At 43.8% G+C, this 25,902-nt stretch overlaps 1 protein-coding gene across 1 annotated transcript; it reads left to right on the forward strand.

The window, feature by feature from the left end:
- Nucleotides 1-1,091: 1,091 nt before the first annotated feature.
- Nucleotides 1,092-23,109, forward strand: olfm3a (olfactomedin 3a). The gene is made up of 6 exons (XM_040126240.1): nt 1,092-1,370; nt 18,569-18,712; nt 19,075-19,230; nt 20,264-20,483; nt 21,495-21,601; nt 21,845-23,109. The coding sequence occupies exons 1-6, from the start codon at nt 1,302-1,304 to the stop codon at nt 22,520-22,522; spliced, it is 1,374 nt and encodes a 457-aa protein (XP_039982174.1). The 5' UTR covers nt 1,092-1,301; the 3' UTR covers nt 22,523-23,109.
- Nucleotides 23,110-25,902: the final 2,793 nt, after the last annotated feature.

Raw genomic sequence — 25,902 nt, forward strand, 5'->3', positions numbered from 1 at the left:
TGCAGAGCCCTCCCGTTGACCCTGTAAACAAAAACCTGAGTGAGAGCCATAAAGAACGATCTTATTCTTCTATCAGTGAGGACGGCTCTGGAGTTTTTGTTTACTGTGACGCCTGCTTCACTGCTTTTTTTCCTGAGGATCTTGAAGGATATTGCACCGTATGAGAGCGTAAAGAGAGAGAAACGCCTCTTAGCTTGGGAGAAGGGGAACTACTTCATATATCCATGAAGCACAACTGCAGGAAAGACAGTACACACACAGGTGTAGGTGAACTGGAAGGTCACCAACATCCTAATAACCTGATACAGAGAGCACCTGGGCATCAAATACACAGACAGATAGATAGAGAGAAAGATACATTGATAGATAGATGGATAGATAGATAGATGGATGGAGAGATGGATAGATAGATAGATAGATAGATAGATAGATAGATACATTGATAGATAGATGGAAAAATAGATAGATAGAGAGAGAGATGATAGAGATGGAGAGATAGACAGAGAGATTGATGGAAAGATAGATAGACTGACAGATAGATTGATAGATAGATAAATAGATAGAGAGAAAGATGTGAGACAGACAGACAGAAGGATATGTAGACAAATGGATGGAGAGATAGATAGAAAAATAGACAGATATATAAGGAGATAGACAGAGAGAAAGGTGACAGACAGACAGACAGACAGACAGACAGATAGATAGATAGATGGATGGAGAGATGGATAGAAAGAGAGATAGACAGAGAGAAAGATGACAGACAGATATGTAGATAGATAAATAGATAGACAGATGGATTATAGACAGATAGATGATAGATAGATAAATAGACAGAGAGAAAGATGAGAGACAGACAGATAGATATGTAGACAAATGGATGGAGAGATGGATGGAGAGATGGATAGATAGAGAGATAGATATATGATAAATAGATAAACAGATAGATGGATAGAGAGACAGACACAGATAGATGGAAAAATAGATAGATGATAGAGAGAGAGAGACAGACAGACGGATATGTAGATTGCCCCCAGAACCCACCAAGTGATGTCACATCCCCGGTGCACCTCCCCTGCAGTCTCCTGCCGGAATATTTCCCCCGCTCCAAACTTTTTCCTCGGCACTGCCCTCAGCCGGAGCAGCGAGGGGCGGTGGGTGTGATGCCGGTGAACGTCGCGCCGCCGGAGCGCTCTGTCTGCGGCTCGACATCGATAAACGCGCGCTGAGGTGAGCAGCGGGGCGGGAGCTCCGTGTTCAGGGACTGCGCCTCGGAGAAAAGTGGCTGGCCGGAACCCGTCAGGATGCGGGTCCTGTTGAGCGTCCTGTACCCCGTCCTTTCCCTGGCCGTCTTCGGGTTATGTCCCTCTCTGGTGAGTCTCTCAGTCCTTCGCTCCGCTCCTCTTCTGCCATTCGCGTCGTTTCGGAGCGAAGCGCCAGTGACTGTGCCCGCGTCGTGTCCAGTGACCCTCGGCGGGATACGTGCCGCTGTTGCGCTGTAACAGCCCGACTTAATGTCGCCTCGTTTACCGTCGGCGGTTGAACTCAGTCGGGCGAGATTTAGGGCGCTCGACGAGCCCCGTGGCAGCTCTACGCCTCGGCGTGGGCCGGATGTAGCGAGGCTGCACTTGTTCTCAACGATTCGTGTAAAACTTTGATTAGTGATCGGTGTGTCTGCAAACCCTGAAACCAACAGCGTGAACCACTTCTACGGCTTCCGACTTCTTTTTGACGGATCTACAGACACACGCTGTCCCGTGCTCGTCCGTTCAACTGCTGTTTTATACCGGGGAGAGGGGTTTTGTTTGCTTTATTTCGGGTCACACGGCCGGCGCCCGTCGCCTCTCTCTGAAAAGCGTTGCTGCATTGTACGCAGCGAAGTCGGGTTTCTGCCGACCGGATCAGCCGGCCCACTTGTGGATCCGATTTTTGTTGGCGAGCCGCACCGGTGCAGCACGTGCAGAGGGCTGTTGGTTTCCCGTCTAATAGATGGTGATGCTCGAGACCTGGAGATGCTTCCGCCTGTCACGGGTGATCAAATTCAGCAGCAGCATGTGACATAATCTCCTCGCCCCCCCCCCCAACGAGGATGGTCTCTCCTCTGTCTGAATTTCATACTCTGTGTCTTTGTCTTCGTGCTTGACATGAAGCAGATTTGAGGAAAACGGAACCGCGTGTGCACTGAGTTGTAGGTTTTCTACTAAGGGGGCATATGGAAGACGCGCGTCTCATCTCCGATCACCAGATAAGTCAGTGGGTCTCCTGGTGGCGAGGGCGTGGAGCTGCCCGCTCTCTGGCGCTGAAACTTCGCCGCACACCGTCCCTGGCCATGCAGCGGCCCACCGAGCAGGAGAAAAGTGCTACCCAGCCTTTCATCTGCGGTTTGAGCAGATAGGAGAGCGCACGGTGCTTCATTCGCAGGACCGAAGTCCTCGATGCCCTCCGAATTGTCAAACAATCAGATGACCAATCGGTTAGTCCCCGGACAGGAGATGAACCGGTGGCTGCTTCGTTAATCAGCTCATCCTTTATGTCTTTAATCAGGTAGAAATACCCAATGTCTCCTCTTTCCTGCTCCAGAAATGTCTGGACTCGCTGCTTTCCCTGTTTCATATGGTTTCAGATGCTTTTGTTATTTGACCGCTGGCTGGGCAGTAGAGCAGTTCGACGCCCTCACCTAACACTTAACAGGTAAATCAGTTGATGGAAAAAAGCAATTGTTAGATTAAAGGCGCAATAAGTAAGTGTTTCAGTTTAGAACATTGCAAACATTAACCGAGATCATCAGCAGAATGTGAAGAAATGACGTTGTGTCGGAGACGTCCGTCCGTGTCTACTGAAGTCGGCACGCTGACCAGCTAGCCCCGGCCAGGCCCGTCTTGTAATACCACTTTCAGCCTGAAGAGGCGACAGTGAGTCACCGTAGCGTCCGGTCTGCCCTCAGTCCAACATGACAGAGGATGAAGAAGTAGTAGCTGTGAGTGGACTGTAGACGCACGGTGCAGTCGTCCTCCATCTTTCCTCCAGCTCGGCTACTGATGTTGCCGCTCCAGCTGCTCTTACCCCCTCGCCTTCCTCCACCTCTCGTGGCTCCTCCTCCACCCACTGCCACCACTGCGTCCTCCCAGTCTCTCTGGCTGGGCGGACTGGGCGTGACCGAAGAGAGCAGCCTGCCAGCGACATAGCCGGAGCGCAGGGCGAACCCGTGCGGGGACCATCGTCCCCCAGTCCACGCAGGTTTGGCGACACGTCAACAACTGTCCTGTGCCAGATTTATTCAAGCTAGCGTTAGCTGAAGCTCGGGCGAGGGTTGAATCTTGGGCGTGATTGGCCGGCGAGCCCCGTCCCAGAACGCGCAGCACGGTAAAAACGTTCTGGATCTTTTGAGGGTCCGCTGACCCACCGATGCGCGCGGCCCCTTCGGGATTTCATTCATTCCGTTCAGTTTTTGTCTTTCATCTGTTTGTGACTGAATCGGTGGATGCGCCTCTGCCGCTGAGGGGAACGAGCTGTTGCTTGAGTGAGAGCTGCACGCAAATTGCTAGCGTGTACCCAAAGGCCTTTCTGCTTCGGGGTTTAAAAAATTGTCTGGAAAGGCAAACCTTTAATGGTATTACACTAAGCTGGAAATGATTAAGCTGTCACTCACAGGCTGTCAGACCTTGTACACAAGGCTTTGCTCATTTCAGTAAGGGGTGGCAGCCATTACTTCTTGGCACTTCAGTTTATGTGCTAGTGCTGCCTTTTGGTTTTTTTTGTTTTTTTTGCTTTATTCCCCCAGTTTAGTTTGGGTTCAGTTTAGCACGGTTAAACAATCTTCCTCAAATCGAATCTCTCCTGAATAGGGTGGCTAACGCTAGGGCTAATGGTATGGATTTCCCCTTGTCGCGGTGTGGCCTGAGCCGGTCCGGCAGATATTACCTCTGCAGTGTACACCACTCATCCCTGAGGAGCCTTTGTGTGAAAACGAAATATTTGCATAGTGTAGTTTTCCCCTACGGTCTGTGCCAGCCAGGTAATTACACGGTGGCCGCTAACGGCACTCTGTCATTCTCATCGTGTTCGGAACGATGACTTGAATTTGTGTTTCATGATTACACATTATATTCTGCCCCTGGAGGACTTATCGACTGGAGAAGGAAGAGACACTTAATAGACTTCAGGAGTCTGACGTCAGACATCGGTGCCAGAATTCAATTTCCCACTTAAACCTCAACACACGCGTCTTCGGCGTCACAGCCGAAAGATGTAATTTTGTCCGAAGATCAGCTTTCAGATATTAGGTTGCATCACCCTGATGTTATGTATGTTACCTTTTTACGTTTTTCAACATTGTCTTTCGTCAGAACTCTTTTGTGATCTGGTCATGCCAGTGTTTAACCGGCTCTTCTTTCATTTGCTACCTGTCCAAGTCAGTGCAGCTCCACATCTACAGCATGTCCGTTGTGATTAGCTTGCTTACCAGCAGTGGGGACTCGGAATTAATTACCAAATGTGTGAGGAATGAAATGAGCAGGCAGAGGGGCTAAACGTATTTCAGCTGTTCCAAAACAACCAGTTTGTTTGACGTGGCTTTTGAGCCAAATAGAGCCGTCTCATATATTGGATTGTACACTGCGGTTTTCCTACCTGGGATATGAAGTAATCGAGCCAGTATCAACAAACAGGTGCAAACTCTTGTGCCTTTTTTTTTTTGTACATCAAAAACCTTAAATCCACTTAATATGTTTGAATCTTCGGGGCTAAACAACACTGAGCGTGAATAATGTGAATGTTGACGGACAGTTTCTCGCAGGGATTCGGTTACAACACCAGTGGGACGGAGCTTCGTGTGGGCACCTGCCCTCCGCCGCTGTGGGTAGGTGGCTCGCACGCACTCACAGTCGCACACGGTCCAGTCCGCTCGTACCGTAAAGGGCAGTTTTACCAATTTACTGAGTTACACTATTTCAGCCTCGGCTTCCGTTGAAAAGTTTCAAGTCATATATTCGAGCTTTGGTCGCGCATGAAAAATACCGTACGTACTTGAGATGTGATCACAGCTGCAAAGGTCGGGGAAATCCCGAGGAAATGTTGCTGCCTCTCATTGATATGACATCCTGCTGATCGCTAATCTTATGAAACCCCGAAAGGCAGGGTTCTTACGCAGCATAGAAGAGGAACTGATGGAACTTGATTTGAGTCATTTCCAGGTCCGGATAAGTACGGGAAAAAAGACAGTATGGAGTGTGGGAAAATATTTGTGTTTCCAGACTATTGCCCCAAGCTGTTTTCTAAAATATTAAAATTCAGAATTTCTAAAAAAACAAAAACAATTAGCTAATGTAGGGATGATCAAAGAACTACTGGGGTCTTCTGGCTGTGCAAGACAGACGTACCCTGTGTACCTTGATGAGGAAAAGAAGAAGAGGAGGCACACACACACACACTCACACAACAAACACAGGATGAGGTGGACCAACTCAAGATGAAGAGCAGGAAGCTGCAGACCAACACAGAGGCCCTTCTGACATCTGCAGCCGCCGGGGAGATCTCCGTGCTTCAAAATCAAAAGCCCTCAGGAAAGCTGCAAAAGATAAAGAACGAGAGCTGATGAAATATGACAAAGACACTGAGGAGAAAAATCAATGGAGTACAGTACAGGTCTGAGCAGTGTGCGCGCATTCCTCCTCACACTCACGCAGCGGTTCACGCAGCGTTTGAGGGTAAAAACAATTCAGTGAGAGTGTTCTAACCCTAACCCTCTGACGGGTGATTTTACATTTTGTTCTTACGCATGTCAAGGTCTATGATTACCAATTATTATTTGACTCTATTTATAGTGATTTTTACACAGTGTTTACGGGTATGTTTTATGGTTTAGTCCATCTGACAGCCAATCAGGAGTCGGTGTCAGTGGACTTTAGGCGAGACACTACAGTTGTTAACTAACAGATATCGATACGAAACTTCCCCACTTGATTACCTACATTAACACAGTGATTGTTTTTATTACAAGTTTTCTGAACAACTTATGTTTAAATATGCAAATGAGGCATTATTCAATTGAATTTGCGCAAGTGTCCTAAAGTTTGCAGAACAGAAAACCTGAACGGTGGATAAAGCCAGGCTCAAAATTCTTGTTTCATTTCGCTGACATGTTAGAGTCACAGGGTTTTTACATCATTCATTTTATCACACCGTCCATAAGAAAGTACTGTCAACAGCCGTAAAAAAAAAACCTTTTTTTGTTATGTTTGTAGGAACAAAATGTTATATAAATCAGGCTGTGAATGATGTATGAACGAACCCCTCCGTGAAAACCTTTTAGAATATAAAGAGGAAGACAAGAGGAAACGTTGGTGCATCTCAGTGCTGCTGATGTGGAGATTTCTGGCTCAGAATATGAGGAAAACAAGCCTTTGAGGATATGTATCGTAAAAATCCAGACATTTTTATCGGAAACCACTATTTACAGACACGAAATCTGATACAACGGAAACGACCGCGTTTGGATCCAATAACATTTCGCAGGAGCTTTACCACGACACCTGTGGTGACGTGCTGCAGATGGCGATCGCGTGCGCGCCGCAGGCTGCGTCAGAATGCTAACGTTTGCCGAATTTAGGAGAAATCTACAGACGCATAAATGGACCCAGTGTAGAAAAATAAACACCTGCATGTGTATTTCGGACATTTTCTTTTTCTCTAGTCTGAAGGAAGACCTGTTACGGAAGCAAATAGCCCAAAATCTCAAAATTGACGAGTGAATGAAAAAGCCATGTTTTTGCCTTTGGTTCTCTTTTCTGATTCCACGGTGAATTGGACACAAACTTCCTTTCTGCCACGAAGGGGGTGAAGGTTTACAGCTACTTAAATTTACGTGAGAAAAACTGAATTGCACATTGCACTGTTTTAGCATTGCAGCTTGAATGAAATGCTGTGCATTGAACTCGTGAGGGGTTTGGTGTTAATTGATTTGTTTGAGCTACAGCAGCTAGCTCCAACATTCTGGCAATAATTTGGCAGCATGATAGCACGCATAGCCAAAATGTTCCATACATAGCAGCTGCAAATTCAAAAGCATTTATTTACATGATAAACATCTAGCTATTTGTACCCAGGTGTCAAATGTGGTCTGAAAAATCTACCGAGAAGTCCGGAAAGGTACGGCACGTTGAAACGGAGAACGTGCAGGAACCCTGCAACGGTTTTTCTTTGAGGTTACTGTTCATTGTCGAGCTGAAAGGGTCGGCTGCCAGGAGCCGATGGCGTGCAATCGCATTTATGTGGATGATCCACTCAAGCTTGGGAGGGTAATTTGTCTGGCGCAGATGCCATATTAAAAGTTGAGAGATGCTGCGGGCACACGCCTACACATGCACACAACCGTTTAGCGATGGGGAAAAAAATGCTGGAGATTTCATACTTCGCATCACCGTGTCCACCAGGGGCCAAATTAAAGATGACGCCCTCTAACTGTGTCAACACAAACAAAGCAAACATCTAGCCACAACACTGCCAGCAAAGTCGTTAGTTGTGATGCTTTAATGTTTGAGGCGGGGGGGTGGGGGTGGCTGGTTGTCAGAGCTGATGGACTGGAAATAAAAAAATGGTGGATGTAAATCGTGGCTACCAGCAGCGCAGTAAACATACGCTGCCTTCTGCTCAGACTCACAGAGATGTTAGACTCTTTGAGTGTGTGTGTGTGAAGTTGTGATGAGTTTTCTTTGCACTTGCAGTCTGGGATGTGTCAGTTGTGCGCGAGCCAGACACCTGCTGTGAATAATACAACCGAGCTTATGTTCGTCATCCAGCTCATTGGTAATAAGATGTCTAGGCACTGACAGTGACGGATGACCTGTTTTTACATTGTGCTCTTTTGCCCTATTCTGGCTTCTAGCTTCAAGTCTATACTATTCGCTCCAAAAGAGATACATCAACGCAGGCATTATTAATACGGATAATTATGAAATGCTTGAAATCGTCGTCTTTTTTTAAATATGATTATTAGGACTTTTTAAAGTGACTTTCCCTTGTTCTGAGCTCTTTTTCACTCCTCTGGGTGAGGACGGCATAAGCATAATTACAGGGGTGAGACTTGATACCAGGGGCATACTTATGGCCCCCTCTCTCTGTTCCCCTTATGATTACTATAATTACAGCCCAAGCGGTCGCCATAGCAAACACATATCACTGGATGAGAACTGAAAGGCTGGACTTGAGAGGAAGGGAAGACATTTGTGGTCTCAATAAATTTATACCGTACTCAGTCAACTAGAGAGATGATTACGGGCTATGCTTGTTAATTTCTTACAAGGGAAGATAAAATGTAATATAACTTATTAAGTAGCTTGAAACAGAGAGGCAGATTCAGACCGATGTTGAAGCGCCAGGGCAGACTTTAGTTTGAGTTTGGTATCTTTTGCCTAAAAACTGAGTTAAAGAAAAAGTTTAACACACAACACAAACTTCAGTTTTTGTGTAGAACTGGGCCCCTGACCGTTCAGATCCTATCCCCCTTAGTCAGTGTTGCCAAGCTTTCCGTGCTCACACAGTACTGGCAGTATGCAGTTTATACCGATAACGATGGCAGATTTACCACCGATTAACTTCTGAAACAGTGATTTCAGACAGTGGCAGACAAAAAGCAGGCTTCTCATTTATGGTCGGTAACTGTCAGTTTTCCCTGAAACAATGACTTCGGCTGGCAGATTTACCGAGATAATTAACCTAACGTTGACTTTCTGATGTTTCTAGCTGGCCCGTTTTAAAACAGGAACTCTTGTTAACGGCGTCTTCATAATGCACTTGATTGCTACATGCATGGTATGGGGTTAAATGACGGAGGCTAAAGCTGCATTTCCCGGGGCCAAAAGTCAGCATCCTCCCCCCCTGAAGAGCCCTGGAGAAAACATGTAAATAAAGAGATAGGGATGTTCTTGAATTCCAGAGTACAGATACGTGGTCCTGTTTTATACGAGGGGAACAATGTAAGGTCAGGCTGTTATTTCATTCTAACATAACCTTGTATGGCTGCTTAGCTTACATGTGCAGAATTTCAAACGGTTTTTATTTTAAACGTTATGAGAGTTTACTTTTAAATTTGACAAGCTTGTCTTAAAAAAAAATTAGGAACCCCGTTGACTTGAAAAAGGAAACTTCACTATTAATTTTTGGGACTACCTACTTTATATCTTCCTGTCAAGTTTACTTAAAATCTATTTGTGTTAACTCAATTTTATTAAGCAAATGCAATGTAGAAATGGTAAATGGCAAGTAACATTAACTTGTTCTTTCCAGGTTTTGGCAACTTAAATAAACAAGTTAGCGTGACTTAACTGAAAAAAAATAAGTAGGACAACAAATTAAAATTCGTTGTGCTAAAATAAGGTTGTTTTTTTCTCATATTCTGAGCCAGAAATCTCCACTTTGGTAGCACTTAGATACACCTAACTTTCCTGTTATATTCCTTTGAATATTCTGGAAGTTTTCACAGAGGGGTTTGTTTGTATACCATTCACAGTCTGAATTACACAACATTTTGTTCCTAAAAAATATGTAGCACAGCAAAATTTGTCAGCGGAGTTCCTTTTGTATTTTAACAAAATTCCATTCAGTCTACCTAAGGAAGAGACAAGTGAGGCAAGTCTTTGTGGAAGCAAATGAAATCACACAATGGAAATAAACATATTTTGACACCTTTGAAATAAATGAATACAGGACAGTTCAAGATGCAGGGCCATTTAAATGTGGCTGCTGGCTGTCTTCAGGTATGACAGTCAGAACCCCAAAAGCCACCTGATTGATTCTGCGCCGACGTCTGAATTCTGCAGGCGTGAAGGAAGGTTGTTAAGATTTTGATGATGTAAAGAAGTTGTCCATGCAAAGACAACTTTAAATTCACTGGGTAAGACCTTCAAAACAACCGAAATATGCAATATTTCGCTTGTCATAATTTCTGTGGAAAACTGGAAGACATCACGGGACAGCAGTCCGCTTCGTTACAAGATCGCGGGTCTAACAGGGAGGAGAAACAGTCAGATTTTCTCAAGAAAAGCTCAAGTTCAGTCACTTTGAGAAAACACAACAAAAGGGGGGAGGTTCAAAACTACAAAGTCTATGTGGACCTGCCGCAGTTTACAGGTCTGTGGTGACTCCGGATGGTTTGCTGACTCTGGACCTCTACCAGAGGAACGGACTGGAAAAAAAGACTCTGCAGACTGATCTCCGCTCAGACTGTGTTTGTTGAAGAGACCTTATCTCTGACTACGCGATGTGAGGCTGTGGAAGTCCAGGCAAAAATGCGTGGATCTACTTTATCCAGTCTGCCCCTGCCGGGGAGCGAACGCCAGCTATCAGCTGTCTGCAGATCTCAGGCCGATGTCCTGTCAACACAAACAGAGCAGACGAATCAGTGAGCAGACCTTCAGGTTCTGTCCTTGCTGTGCTCACACTGATCATGAAAGTGCACGTTTTGTACTTATATGAATCATCTGCGAGGATTTGCGAGTATGCCATTGGCATCTCTGTGACGTTGTGAGGAAAAGCCTTGTGACTTTGCTGCAAACCAGTTTCCCCGCGTGGACAAATATCGTATCTATCTACCTAGCATGTGCACATGGAACACGATCTTACGTTTCCTCTTTACAAAAACGAATCGACGTTTAGAAAAAACCAAGTACATTACTCAAATTACGTTAGTCAAATCAACAGGATACTGAGATGTAAGTAAAGTAGACTCTAATAGTAAAACTATAAAGAAAGCACGCGTGTGTCCTTTTAGAGTGCAGAGAGAAATACTACGCAATCGATTTGTTAGTCATAAACAAACTGATGTAATTAATAGATGATGTGCTCTGTGGCTTTGGAAGTGACTACTGTAGGTAGTGAACGAGTTAGCCGGGCATTCTTACCATTTGCCGCCTATGTTAGGACAGGTAAACACACCATTGCCTAACACTTTTGTGCTTGTGGTTTTGGTTTTGCCAAGACTAGAGAACACAAAAAAGACATCGCCCTCCGAACTCTTTAAGTGTCAAGTATCACTCTTACTACAGCCCATGACTGTATAATCAGAACTTGATACCGGACTCAAAGATGGCACCCACTCGTTTGAATGAAAATTTCTTGTCTGGCGCTTAAGCCGAATAAGTTTTCTAAACAAAGTTTTCTCACTGCGCATTTGCATTAGTGTTTCCCCCGTTGGCCCCGCCCGCGCGTTCCAATGGACAGCCAATAGACCTTACATTGTGAGGACATCACGAAAATAGTGCACACCACTTCAGCACGTGGAGAAATCCCAAAGTTGACAGACCGGCTGTGCCTGGTTACGGTTGCTAAGCTACGATTGGACCATCTCCGTTCAGGTGAGCGCTTTAGTGAACAGTCAGTTGTAGTTTTCCTGTGAGGCTACTGTACCATAGAGATCAATACCGTTCTAAAGTTTTTGGTGCCAGTTCAAAAGCACTACTTTCGTATCTCACAGTTCTGCACACACGTTCATCACTCATACAGCGGAGAAGAAATGTGACCGGTGTCCATTTTCAGCAGTGGCCTCGGTCAACCGGCGAACTACTATATATTTACAGCACACAACCTTTTATGCTGCTTTTACTTGAAGTAACAAATTTAGGTATAGTCTCTGGAAGTTGCTGAGTCATTAACTGAAGTAAAAGTATAGGAAGTAAGTTTAAGCAAAGTAGTTACCACAAATAAATTGCAATATAACTTCAAACAGCCTCCTGGAATGCACTGACCATACTAATGTGATGGCATCTAAGAGTTTAGAGCAGTATTCTGATGGTAAAAGTTCTATTCAAGTAGATCTTGTAATTGCAGTTATTGCCCCTTACACTGGTGAAACCAAACCGGTACAAACACACACATCCATGAGTTATGCACATGTCTTATTTCAGACACACTCTCTTGCTTCCGCCTCAGGATGGAGACTTAAGAGGGTACTCTTTGCTGCAGCCTTAACCTCCCAACATACTGACAATGCTGCTGAGCACAATTAGAACGAGAAAAGGTTGCTAAGGAGCAAGAAATAATCAGGTGAACTGCAAGATTTTGATTCTTGTGACCTTGTCGAAGCCTGCAGATTCTGGGGCCTTAATAAGGCAGTAATGTCCTCCTCCAAGATTTTGAAAACGGTTGAGTTTCTTATGCAGTACTAATGAGCATGCTCTTACTTTATATAAACACTTACCCTGAGAAGCTGCCCAGATACGTACATACTGATGACACAGATTTGGTTTGGGCGTCAATTAAAGAAGGGTGCTTATCCCAGCAGACTGCTCCACTACAGTTACGAAAATAATAAGTAAAAAGTCTAATTACAGGGCCTCCCTGGGTAAAACATATCCCAGAGTAATGCTTAAGATGAGGACGCTTCATATTTTATGAAATACACCAGTGTTTTAATTTTAGCTACACTGATTTGCTCCAATAGCATTCTGGTGTCGAGCGCGGACGCTTCTCAAATGACAAGGAGTAGAGGTAAAATGAATCACGGAAGCTGTAGACATCCTCGAATCTGGCTTCATCTCAGCATACTGAGAAACACCTTTACGTAGGAGAACCGTCGCAGCTGCTCGGCATTCGGCTTCTGTTTGCATGTGCCACACAGTGTGGCCTGGAGCTGTCCACTGGCTTTACTCCGCTGATAATGTTTGATGACGATTTCATTATCCTCCTTCATGGTTCTTGTGACTGACATGCTGTCTTGATCAGTCAGAGGACTCATTGAAGCACAAGATAATGCTGGAGCTCATTCAGTGACGGTCTCCTGCCGAATGATCTATTCGGTCCTCTCTTCGCCGGGGTCAAAAAAGGCAAGAAGGCGGTACACCTCTCATCCCAGTCACATCTGAGAGCAAAGATGGCTTTCTCTTTTGCTGTGTTTTTTCCCCCCTTCCTCTAGCCTTGCAGAGTATGCAGCATCTCTCTGTCAGTATCTTTGTCCGGGACCTTGGTGGTCTCGGGATTATTGCTGCCAGGAATGCTGTTGCTGCTGTGTTCAGGGGTGTTACCATTTGTCATCGCTGTCTTAGATGTCTGCGTCAGTCTGGTTACAGATGCTGGCTGCACATGCGAGTTCATCTTACCCTGCCATTAGAGCTAAAATGTTAACTCATTTAAACAGTATGATCATCAGTTACAGCACTGACATGCGCATTCCACTTCGCTTGCCTCCAATACCCTGGTGGCTTTTTGTTTGGACAGGTTGATGGATGACTGGATGGATAGCATCTGTTTAGGTCTTTGTCTGTGGCAGGCAGGACGGCAGCATTATCGTGATATGAGATTTAGCTTTATGGCATCACCGGCATTTGGATTTGATTCTAAATTTATTGACGGGGCTTTTTTCATGTTTTAGTGTTACAAAAATCCAATTTTGAACTGCAAATCCAGGTTTAAGAACAGATTGACTCGAAGCAAAGTCCATACAGGTGTAATTCCCGACACAGTTCTTAAGCCCGTCTGAGCAGACATCAGCTCGGTGAAAATGACTTCATGGCCAGTTCTGACCATCTACAATGTAGTGACGCAGATGTCCAGCAGTCACAAAGAGTAAAGTGGGAAAGGCATGTGTGACTTCTGAGAGTTGTTACCAGACATCACCCCCATCTTACAGTTACACTAGATGCCCATTTGTGGCCTCTCTGCAGCTCCAGCTGATGCTCTTGAGGGAGTTGCTTACCTCTCGTGCTTTTTATCCAGGCTACTTTTATAACAGATGGGTTTCTGCCACTGCCACCGACAATCTTTTAATTTTTTAGCACCAGCTTCTCACCTGTGGTATCCCTCTGGGGAGTTGCTCACATTGCCGGACTCATACCGCTGCAGCCTAGCAAATGGAATCAGCCATTATGAGACTGGCAAATGCAATTAGATCAAGAGACCAAGGCGATACACAGCAGGGAGGAGATTAGTTTATGGTGCAGTCAGCTACAGTATATGAACTTGCTGTGAATGGCAGGCCTTGGCAGGGGCCTAAAACAGATCCCCTTAACATTAAACAGAATCGTTCCTCTGCTTGAGTCCAACTGGCTTTGCATGCGGGAGTGCAGAGCGCAGCAAAATATCTTCTATCAAATCACAAGTGACATCATTTCACAGAAATGTTATTCAAGTTTAGTAAAAAGTAACTGGCGTAGAAAATAGCCTGAAGTATATCAAGTAAGTCATCCAGAACCCCCTCAGAATCAAACCCTCTAATCTATCTAACACTGGTAACAATAATGTCAGAAAAAGAATGATCATTTCAACGTAAAACAAAAAGACAAGAGGACCAAATAATGTTCTTGAAAGTGGAACCGAATGATGTGCATGAAAAAATAAAGTAGGAAGCAACACTGTCTAACATTCCTCCCCTTTCAACAGTGTTTTCAGAACTGTAATCTTAAATTGCTCACAGTCACGGGTGAGGGCAAAGGAAGTGGTTTGGATCGGAAGACAGCGGGTAATTCTCCCTGCCATCATTTACTGACTCAATCTTAACTCTGTTATACACACATTAACCTGTCTATTCACTTTCACTCCCTCATCAACCCCCTATGTCTTGATGAGGACCAAGTCAATGGTTAGTGTGTGATGGCCGAGGAGAAAGACATGCTCGGAATAACAAACAGACAGAAAAGGGATTCAATTTTTGTGCGCAATTGGCGGTATACCTGTCTGCTGTGAAGAGCATGAATCATAACTTCCACGGGGGGAAATTAATTGCCGTCATTTTTAAGCTTTGTAGGTGCGTTGTTGAGCTTGAGTGTTTTTATTGATTCAGCCATGATTAGAGAAGTCAAGTCTACCTTTGTACAGCATGTCAGATGTGAGCAAACAAGTTGTCCAGATGACGAGTGACAAGAGAACAGGTTTTCTCACTTTAAAGGTTTACTACTAAAACTGAAACAATACTACGAGTACTACTACTATGCACTATTGTAGTGAAACATCTTCAACAAATGTTTAGACCTTCTCACTGACAATGTGGACTGACAATTTTATTTTGTAAAATATATAATGTATTTCAGTTTGAGACTTTTCCAAATGGGTCTTGAATCAAGTTTCAGACCTTTAGCTCCAAACCACAGATGTCAACCTCCTTGTGATGCCAGAGGAAAAAGTCAGAGGATCACCAAAGTCGTAAAGCACATCATCTGGGAGCTATAACTGCCTGTACAAAATTTTGTGTCCATCCATCAAGTGGACGCGGAGATATTCAGCTCTCTGACCTTACGGTGGCGCTGCACGACAAGTCAGGGGACCACCAAAGTCATTAGGAATCGCACTCGGGGGTCCATGGATGTCTGAAAACAAATTCATGGCAGTACATCCGATAGCTGTTGAGACGTGTCAGTCTGGACCAAAGCGGTGACTCAACGGACACGGCCACGCTGCTAGCCTGGCTAAAATAGCCTGCTTCTAATGTGACCGAGCTTCATTGTTCAATGAATGCCACTTCACTTAATAATACCTCCCTTCTTCTCCTGTCATCTGGTTATTGCTCGTTGGCCCGATGACAGATGCACTGTAAAAGTCATGCTTGGTGTCACCGAGGCCTGAAAAGTTTGAGGGTTAACCCACAGCTCAATCAGGCTGCCTCGTAAAAGTCCAGAATTAATAGGGGCTAAAAGTCCGACTGACCTGGTGTGCAGCAATAAAAGTAACAAAGTCATGATCACTCATTACTGGTGGCTACTGGACTGTCTGATCCATCAGTTGGTGAGTTCCTGTATATCAGATGTTTTTCAAATAACTGGCCAATGTTGGATAACCTTGTTGGATGTTTAGTGGATACCGTGCCAAGGACAATAATGTCACAGCTCTGACCTGTCTGAACATTATAGGGTCACATTTTTGTTGAGACTGTCATAGAGGTGTCTGGCAGGCCGTGCGTTGTCATACTGTTGTATCACATATTGTAATGTGATACAACAGAAAAGAAAACTCTTCATGGTCAAAAGGATCCTCGTGAGTTGAAAAGTTACAAATGACGAAATAGACACTAACAGTGAGATTGAGATGTAAAAATTGCAAATCACCCAGAAGTGATATGGAAAACCAAAAAGCTACCTAGGTGATAAGAGGCGATGTGCTGCGAGTTTGATTTTGCTTTGAGTAATTTAATGATTTTAAAGCAAAGGGATGGTTACAGGATCAGCTGTGTTTATCTTAGTATAGGTCATACCTCAGATACACCGGTCTGATTTTAATAATGGGTTTTTTAGTCATGTGACACATGAAAACACAAGGCCTCAGCACCACAGGGTCCCTTTTTTGATAAAACATGGAGGCATGATACATTTTGCTTTTCTTTTCTGGTTTTGACTTTATACATATTTAATACTGGCACAAAATATTGTTTGTTGGCAACTTCACTCCAGAACATATTGATGAGTACTGTATAACAGCCTTCAAAAAGCCGTGAGTCAAACCCTGGCAAAGAGCGACCGGGAGATCAAGAATAGGCTCAAGAAACATGAATCTGACTTGGCATCTGCTTATGTCTTCGTGTGTGCAGTACATACTGTATATAGCCGTTCATGAATGTGTGTTAGTGTGTTAGTGTGTGTGCGATGCCTGTGCAGAGAGCAGAACTCTGCTGGGAGGCCGGGGAGAGCTTTGAGCTGTTTTGTGGGGATGATTAATGACTAGAATTTGGCGTGCAGCTCTGTGAAACCATTGTAGCCTCGGAGCCTGAACTTCTTCCATCCAACATGGTGAGAGATGGAATATATTCCAAAAAAATTCGTCTTCACCTCATCAACGTGCTTTCGTAAATAAAATACAATCTTTTTAAACTGCACAAGGTAAAACACGTCGTTCTCCGTGTACCGGTATGAAACAGTCATAGTTTAGGCTAATCAAATGAATCATGTCGGCCGCTGCTTGTATAGAGCTGGCCACACTCTTTAATGTCTGTGCTGCCAAGCATTAGTAAGTGGTTTTTAATCAATAGGTCAGCGTCACTGAGATGGACTTTACTGCCAATGCCAATGTATGAGCCTAAACATATTTTTTTTTTTTTTTTTACCTCTCTGTCTGCTTCTCCTCGTCTCCTTCATTTTCTCTTCAGTGCACGCCGGCGCCCTCCCTGTTTATCCCTCACCCCATCTCATCATCTTATGCTGGCTGTCTTTGTATTTCTCTGTAGTGACATATCTTCCTGCATGTCTACTCTTCTGCCTCTTTCTCTTTCCCTCTAATTGACAGTCCTCTTTCTTGTTCTTTGTCAGCATCGCCCTCCTTTCTTAGTCTTTTCCAGCTACTGATTACGTACATAACCACCTCCTCAACTCTTCGGTCTGTTCATAAACTCCCCCTCCTCCATGTTTACCTGCTTTTCCTCTGATATGCCACTCGGATTATAGTGGACGACAAGGTTTTCCGGCAGAGTCCTTGGTGGCAAAGTACATATATATTTATATGAACGCAAAGTGTCTTCAGGCTTGTCTGTTTTTGCTTGATTGAAGTGTCATCTAAATCTCTCTATTGCTAGAAAGATCATGGCCACAGGTCCTATGAATAATTGAGAAAAAGTACTTGAATTGCTTAAAGTTACTCCAACTTCATGTCTTTAGTTTTCAAAGTCTTGAAAACTTACAACACTTACTTTTGAGTGCACTCTATGGCGATGGAGAACACTTGATGCTGATTGGCGAGGAAACTTTACCTCACAATGCCGAGCTCCCTTTTGCGATACAATAGGATAGCGTGTACAAGAGCTAGCAGTTATAAAGCAGCAAGCACAGGGGCAGACACCCTCCAGGCGATTTAGAGGGGAGCCAGCCACATGCCTATGAATTATGTCCAGAATCCAGAGCTGAGAGAAGGCTTGACTCCTCTAGCCGTTTCCTAAAAAATTCTTCTTTCTGTATAAGATACAGCAAGTTTCCCCTTCAACTTTTTGTCAAACGAATTCATATGTGCTTAGGACAATTTGCCAGACATCCAGATGTCCTAACGTTTGTAACACGGGTATTAACTCAGTAAAGTAGTACCTAATGTACCAGTCCGGGGATGAGACTAATTTGAGTGTTTAACCACAGTGAGAAACTGGTTGTTTATCAGTGTTCAGCTTAAAAGCATCCAAGATCAAAACAAAGGTGTTTTTCATGGTTTTAAAAGCCACATCAGAATATTCATCACAGATGAATTTGCTGTGTATTTAATTCTTGAAATGTGACAAATATAAACACAAAAAAACCTTGGGGTACACCTTTGTCTATGAAGGTCTTTGTCTATACCTGTCTGTAAGTGTAGCTTTTAAACATCTGACCTATCAGATATATGCAATTTACAAACCATTTATTATTATTATTATTATTATTATTATCATTATATCATTAAATTTGAAATTGTTCATGGTCATAATTTGATGCTGTGTGTGTGTGTACCTTCACACCACAGACGGAGTCTGCCCAGGTTTTTTCAAGGTGGAGGCATTTGTAGCAGCACGTCTTTCTTGCTATGCTTAGAATGACTTGAGGTTAGCAGCGTTTTAAAGAGAACCAGTGTCACATAAACAATCTAATAAATAATCTAACCTAGCAGTCCAACATTAGCGTGTATTTGATTGTATCTACAGACTATCGCCCCAAAGGAGGGCTGGCAGGTGTACAGCTCTGCTCAGGATGCTGATGGGCGCTGTATCTGCACAGTGGTGGCACCAGAACAGAGCCTGTGCTCCAGAGATGCCAAGAGCAGACAGCTCCGCCAGCTACTAGAGAAGGTAAGCACACACACTCTCCTGTTAAAGATGGGAATGATGAAGGAAAGAAGCTGCGTTTTTCTTTTCGGGAATGGAATACTCTTCCCAATACTACATGTTTTATCGCCCGCATTTAACCTGGGTACACTGCCGCTACGCTTTGCCACGTTCGCTCTTTTTCAACAACAGCCTGTTAAGCATTCTGGCACACACGCAGGTTCACCAGGGAAAACTCAACAAAGGGCCATTTCAATTAGTTTCAGTGAAAGGAAGGAGAGAGGGGACGGCATCATCTATTCACTCGCAGAGTTAACTATACTGTACTACTATATGTGCGATTTGTGCACGATAGCTGTTATTTACCAGGGCTTCTTTTATTCTAGGTACAGAACATGTCTCAGTCCATTGAGGTGCTGAACCTGCGAACTCAGAGGGATTTCCAATATGTCATGAAGATGGAGAACCAGATGAAGGGCCTGAGGACCAAGTTTAGACAGATTGAGGATGACAGGAAATCCATCATGGCCAGGAACTTCCAGGTACTGCACGGCCATGTTTAATCATAGCCCGGTTATATCAAATGTCCGGTGGAGCTTTTCTGTTTAGTTTTTACTTAGTTACCTGAATTGTTTTTATGCAACTTGATTACACAACTGCCATTTATACCACAGACATGCTTTCAATAGTATAGTATAGTATAGTAGTTTTTTTATTATATTCAAAAAAAAAAAAGAAGAAGTACAGAAAATGGGCAAAGTAACGGCCTGATCAGATTCAGACCCAGGAAATGTTATCGATAATTGGCATGCACCATGGACCGATGTCCCATTAAAATACCACGCAAGTTAGATTTTCAGGTAAGTTAAAGAATAACTCAGACAAATTAAATTCAATAAATACTGCGTTAGTGGTCGTTTCTTGAGACTATAATGAGAAACTGGAAAGCCTCTGTTGGTTTAATGAATCCTGTTAGCACCGGGACTCCTCAGTATTGTACCATCGCTGTGCGTGTGGCGCTTCCGATGTGAGCACATTATAAATATTCAGCCGAAATGTACAAGTTTGACTGCCACCTCCAACTGGTGAACAGATCTCTTTCCCTTTTATTTGGAGAACCTCTGGATAGGATGAACAGAGGAAGGTTTTGACAAAGGGGAGTACAAGATTCTTTGTCAGTTTGGGGACCTTTTAGGTATACAAGACAATAAAGAATATAAACACTACAAGATAATCCGAAGCTCTCTAATTCAGAAAACGCTTACGTCTTTGGTTGTTTCAGGGGCTGTTTTGCTGCTGCAGTCGGCCGGTGTGGATTGCACTGGACAGCTGGTATGAGAGTAGGAAAATCCCTGGTGTGGCAAGTTCCTAGACACTGAATGAGTAGGAAAATTAACTGTGCGGAAGAACCACTAGCATGGCAGGAAATCAGATATAAAGCCATGGTTGACCGCCAACAAAGCGGGCTATCGCACGGTCATCGTATCATTGTGTAACATTGTACCATCGCACCTTTCCACATTCTTCCACCTCTCTCCTTTTTCCATTTCTGCTGCTGTCATTGTCGCTTTGCAGGAGCTTAAGGACAAGATGGACGAGCTGAAGCCGCTGATCCCCGTGCTGGAGCAGTACAAGATGGATGCCGCGCTCATCTCCCAGTTCAAGGAGGAGATCAGGAACCTGTCGGCAGTGCTGACAGGCATCCAGGAGGAACTTGGGGCCTATGACTATGATGAGCTCTATCAGCGAGTCCTGCGATTGGACAGCAGGCTTCGCAGCTGCATGGGCAAGCTAAGTGAGTAGTGAACACGACAGGCAGCTCGATGCTAGTATAGAGTAATCCATTTTACTGTTATCTGAGTAAACTGACATATTCCAGTATCCTAGTAATGCAAGTGTGCAATGTTTTCCACAGTCTTATCAGAGAAAGCACTGCCAATGGTACTAGTAAGTAAAGAGCACTAGTACAAGTGGCCAGAGAATAATAATTGGACGATACCACAAACTGTCACAGCCACATCGTTGTCATAGTAACAGTTCTTTTTGGGCTTGTGGTATACTGCGGCTGCATGAAGAAAATAACCATAGGGGAATTGTAAATAAAAAGTACAGTTTTATACGGCTTGACAGCCTTTCTTGAGGTCTGAGGCATAAGACCACAAGAAAGCGTGTTCTTTGTTCATTGTTACCTTTCGAAGCCTACAGTAATTTCAGTTGCTCTGATGCTTCTCTTTGTTATTTTGCCCTTACATCCCACAACAGAAATGTGTTTCCTTCAACGAATGTGTTGGCAGTATGTTTTCGCCTTTCAAAAAAAATCTAAAAGGCGCTAAATTAAGACCACAGATTGAAGACAAAGCAAAGAAAACACCACTGGAAAAACTTTAGTATGATGACGCTTACATTTTAAAAAATTTTTATGAACACTATGGACGGAGAAGGTAGGTCTGGTAGAGTTTGTATATTTTAGCCCACTGTTTTACACAGCTTAATGTAAGCTACTGCTGAAGCACATTTTCACTTTGTTGTAGCAAGCTGTCATTTGCTAATCTTGCTGGAACCAAATCTGTTGTAGTTTACCAAAATAATCTGCCAATAACTACAGATTTTGGTGTGATTTGAGCTACGACCATCAGTTGCACCATTGTTTGCTTACAGTTAAATAAAGCAGCTGGCTGCCAGCGCTATCTTAGTATGCACAGAGGGCACACTCTCTGGTGGCACAGGCATGAAATTGGCTTGAGAAATCTAGTTAGAGACAAAAACCACCACAGCAAATCTTATCGCTGCATTTCTTTATTAACAGCGTGTGGGAAATTAATGAAAATCACTGGACCTGCTACAATAAAGACATCTGGAACCCGGTTTGGGGCATGGATGACTGATCCAATAGCATCAACCAGAAACAACAGGGTGAGTTATGAAAGCAGCGGCGTGCTTTCCAAGTGCCGTGCATTGTGCAAAATATCTGTGTTGTCATTTCAGAGCAGGCAGAATATCATAACAGCTGAAGATAGGGCTGACTGTCATTTTTATATCTGATCATTTTTAAAATTGGTTACTAGGTGATCAGTTTCGGCGGTTGACATGTTTATCAGGATGTATCAGACACGAGCTGATTCTCACCATCCATTCTCCCCGTCCTCCCTGACGTAGGTTTGGTATATGGACAGTTACACCAACAGCAAGATTGTGCGTGAGTACAAGACGATGGAGGACTTTGTAGCGGGAGTGGTTTCTCGAACCTACAGCCTGCCGTTTAAATGGGAGGGAACCAATCACATTGTATACAATGGATCGCTTTACTACAACAAGTACCAGAGCAACATTATTGTCAAGTACAGCTTCGAGACGGGCAGCGTGCTGGCCCAGCGAGCTTTGGAGTTCGCTGGCTTCCACAACATGTACCCGTATACGTGGGGAGGATACTCCGACATCGATGTCATGGCGGATGAACTGGGAATGTGGGTTGTCTACGCGACCAATCAGAATGCGGGAAATGTTGTCATCTCCCAGATCGACCCTGACACCCTGCAGGTCCTGAAGACCTGGAACACGGAATACTCCAAAAGGAATGCGGGTGAATCGTTCATGATCTGCGGGACGCTTTATATCACTAACTCTCACCTGTCAGGGGCAAAGGTTTACTACGCTTACTCTACCAAGACCTCAACGTACGAGTACATAGACATTCCTTTCCACAACCAGTACTTTCATATCTCCATGCTCGACTACAATGCCAGAGAGAGAGCGCTGTACGCCTGGAATAACGGACACCAGGTAATATTTAACGTCACCCTCTTTCATGTCATAAAAACCGACGACGACGCTTAGACATGGCGTCACTTTTCCAACCACAGCTAAAGCACCATCATTTGTGATAGAAGGACCTCCTAATTAACCATGTTTTCTTTTCTCAATATTGGACTATGGTATCTTTACTTGCCATTACTTGAACTTTTCTAATTTGTGGGTCTGGATTATTGGCTGAATTTAGCATGGACACCAATGACTTGATACCTTACTGGAAAACATGTCATACATTTTTTTACACGTTTCCATTGCTGCTGATCAGACTGGTAGGCCTTATTTGCTATGTGATGGGTCTTTCGGCCAAAGACTCTTGATAGCTTTTGCATGAAATGTCCACATTTTGTCTGCAGTGATTTCCTGTAACATAGCTGTGGTATTGTTGCAAATCTGTTTTGCTTAGGGTGTTTGCATTTTTGTCTATTTAAAAGTCTCTTTTAAAGTATTTAACCCTTAAAGGCAACCTCTCCTGCATATTTGCTACCATGTAAAGCCCTGTGATTATAAAATATAGGAGCCCGTCTTTTAGAGATGGGCCTGTAAAATATTGCTGTTATGTATGTCTCTGTGGAAGAACATTTGTATTTTTTATAAAACAAAACCATAGAATATGTGTGCATTTTCATTAAAATAAAAATATTATACATTTCATTAAAATGTTTTGGCTGGTGAAATTGATACCTACCATGATCTGATGGAGAAACAATCAGCACTCAGCACTTTTCTATGATTTGAGCCTATTGCAATCAATCACTAAACTATCAGTCGCACGCTGAAACGTTAATGTGTCTTTTTTGTTTGTTTGAGTTTCGTTGCTAGAATGAAGCCATGGACTGTCTGGGAAGGGAGGCCTTCAGCACGTACAATATAATATGTGATATCCATGTAAGCTTTTTGAGAAATAAATGATGAGGGAACGTAACCTGTCCCACTTCAAACGGGACAGTGTGATCACTTCTGCCTTCTACTACCAGGGGATGGGAGGATACCTGAAGAGGTGGCCTCAGGCCGTGGTAACAAACTGAATCCGGTTAGTGTTAGCTAAAATGTTACGGAGTACAGGGCCAGGTTGCACCTTTTTTGGCTGCAGGAACAAACAAGTTAAATTTGTTGCTTAAGGACCGGTGTATCAAACGTAAACCGAATATGTTACCGGTTTCCATCGACTATGAAAAGAAAGCGATTCCAAAAGAACTGACATGTATGCTTTTAGACAGAAAAGTCGTGTCCCAGCACCTTGAACAAACTGCGCCCAACCTTATTAGTATGGAGCGTTTCACCGTTGGTAGCAATGGTATGAATAAAGTAGCTAAACCTGCCACAGTACGACGCAACTTATTCAGCTCTCACATCCCTTGGAAGCACGAGACAGAGGTGATCACGTTACCCCATTTAGGGTGTGACAGGTTGTGTTCCAACATTCATTGTTTCAGAAAAAAAATTCTAAGAGCCAGCAGAAGCAGGTTCAGTGTCACACACATGATTAAAACAAGGTCAAAGATGAACAGATATTGGTAACTGATGATGATGATGATGATGATGGTGATGACCTCTCAGAACAAAAGGTATTTTCATGCCCTCAACAGAGAGTCATCCTTTGGCATCCTTTGGGGCAATTAATCGCTGGGATGATTCACAGCGTTCACTGTAATTTCCTGCTTCTTACCCTCCTGTCTCTGTCCTCAGCAACAAGGTGACATTTGCTTTACGGTACCTGATGGTGGGTTTTCCGGTATCTCGCGGCGTGGTCTCTTTTTTATGGGTAAGCGCACACATTTTCATCCAATATAATGAAACATGCCTGAGGAAAAGAACATTTGCATGTGTACTCATAAACAAACACAGAAACACAGTTGGAGGTGGACTGTAATCTGCTAAATTCATTAACCTCCATCAGAAGTCACAGGGAGCTGCTGGCCCTCTGACACGTCCTATAGTGGCCTTTAATTTAAATGAACCGGAAAGTTGGATTTTCACTGACAAAAGCAGCACGGTAAGTAATTAGAGAAGGAGCCAAAAAAGATGTCTAGAGGCTAGAGATAACTAATCCCCATGGTCGCACCTGCAGTAAATATAAAGCTTTATGAGATTGAGTGGCTTGAGAATGGAGCTTTTCAGCCACTAATAGCTGAAATGTGACACTTAAGCATCGCAAAATGTGACGAGGTATATACGGTATAGCTCCTGACTCTGTGATTGGGTTTTTTTAACAGCCCTCATTGCTGCCGTCTCTCGTTTAATAATTCCCCATCTAGGAATCAAGGCTTCAACTGTCACTCAATAAAAGCACACGCATCCCCAACGTAACTGAAGGTAAAAAATAAATAGATAAATAAATAAAAAGACAAAAAACTTCCCATCTGCTGCTCTTAATTAAATCAAAAAAATGGCTCATGCAGACAACTCAATTACGATTGATCTTCCCACTCCTCCTCCGTGTACACAGCACGCAGCCGATTGGACGGCTGGCTGCTTATTCATACAGCAGGAGCATCAGATCAAGGTCTGCACATTTGACCACACACATCTTTATCTGTGCTCAGCGGCCGTCGCTGGATACACAGCACAGGCTGAACATGCTCCAGTGGCTGCTACATCAGACTATTTCAGAACGGGCCTGCACTGGCTTTGGGCTATTGGATTCACCTTCGGTGTGTTTTTGATTTCACATATTTTGATTCTTTTAGAGTCGGAGCCTGAGAAATGCACATAGGAGTAAGGCCAAGTGAGAAACAGACAAAGCACAGAAAACACAACGGTTCAGTTTGGTTATTGCTGTATTGTTCTAGCATTTGTAGATACCCCAGCCGAATGTGGATTTAAAAATCATGATGGAAAAATGTGGCCAGGGCTGAAGCGCTGGTGTGTCAACAGCCATCTGAAGCACGACCCCAGAACTGGTGTAGGGACCGGTTAATGATGGTGTCAGAGGTGGGACCATCAAGCGGAAGAAACACTGTTCTTTAATATGACCAAAGCAAAAAGCATCAGAGGATAAAAACAACTGGTGATATTTTCATGGAGTCCTCCCAGCTGAAAGCCAAAATACATCTTTGTCACTTGAATGTAAACACCTGTGGCCTTTTTGGGCACTTGCTGAAATGAAAGATGCTCATTTTTTCTCGGGGAGGCAGTCTCAATATATTATAAGGCTACAGTCTGACAGCCGGTGATGGCTCAGTAACAACCTGTGCCTTCGGTTTGCTCTCACGTCACGATTTAAATGATGTGCAACGTATGCCCTTCCTCTGCAGAGGTGTTATTATCATTTGGGTAATGACACATCAAGCTGTAAGTTTCAACTGCATGTCGGCTAGTCTATTTAAAATGGCATCCTTGTCTGAGTTCACCTCAGCTACCCCTTTTAAAATGGCCGAGCATGAATTGATTCCATAATGTGATCT

This window comes from Xiphias gladius, chromosome 5 (genome assembly GCF_016859285.1).
Source record: "Xiphias gladius isolate SHS-SW01 ecotype Sanya breed wild chromosome 5, ASM1685928v1, whole genome shotgun sequence".
NCBI classification, from domain to species: Eukaryota; Metazoa; Chordata; class Actinopteri; order Istiophoriformes; family Xiphiidae; genus Xiphias; species Xiphias gladius.

Coding starts and splice junctions, on each gene's coding strand:
- olfm3a (XM_040126240.1), top strand. CDS start 1,302: ATGCGGGTCCTGTTGAGCGTCCTGTACCCCGTCCTTTCCCTGGCCGTC. Junction 18,713..19,074: donor TCCGCCAGCTACTAGAGAAG/GTAAGCACACAC, acceptor CTTTTATTCTAG/GTACAGAACATGTCTCAGTC. Junction 19,231..20,263: donor TCATGGCCAGGAACTTCCAG/GTACTGCACGGC, acceptor GTCGCTTTGCAG/GAGCTTAAGGACAAGATGGA.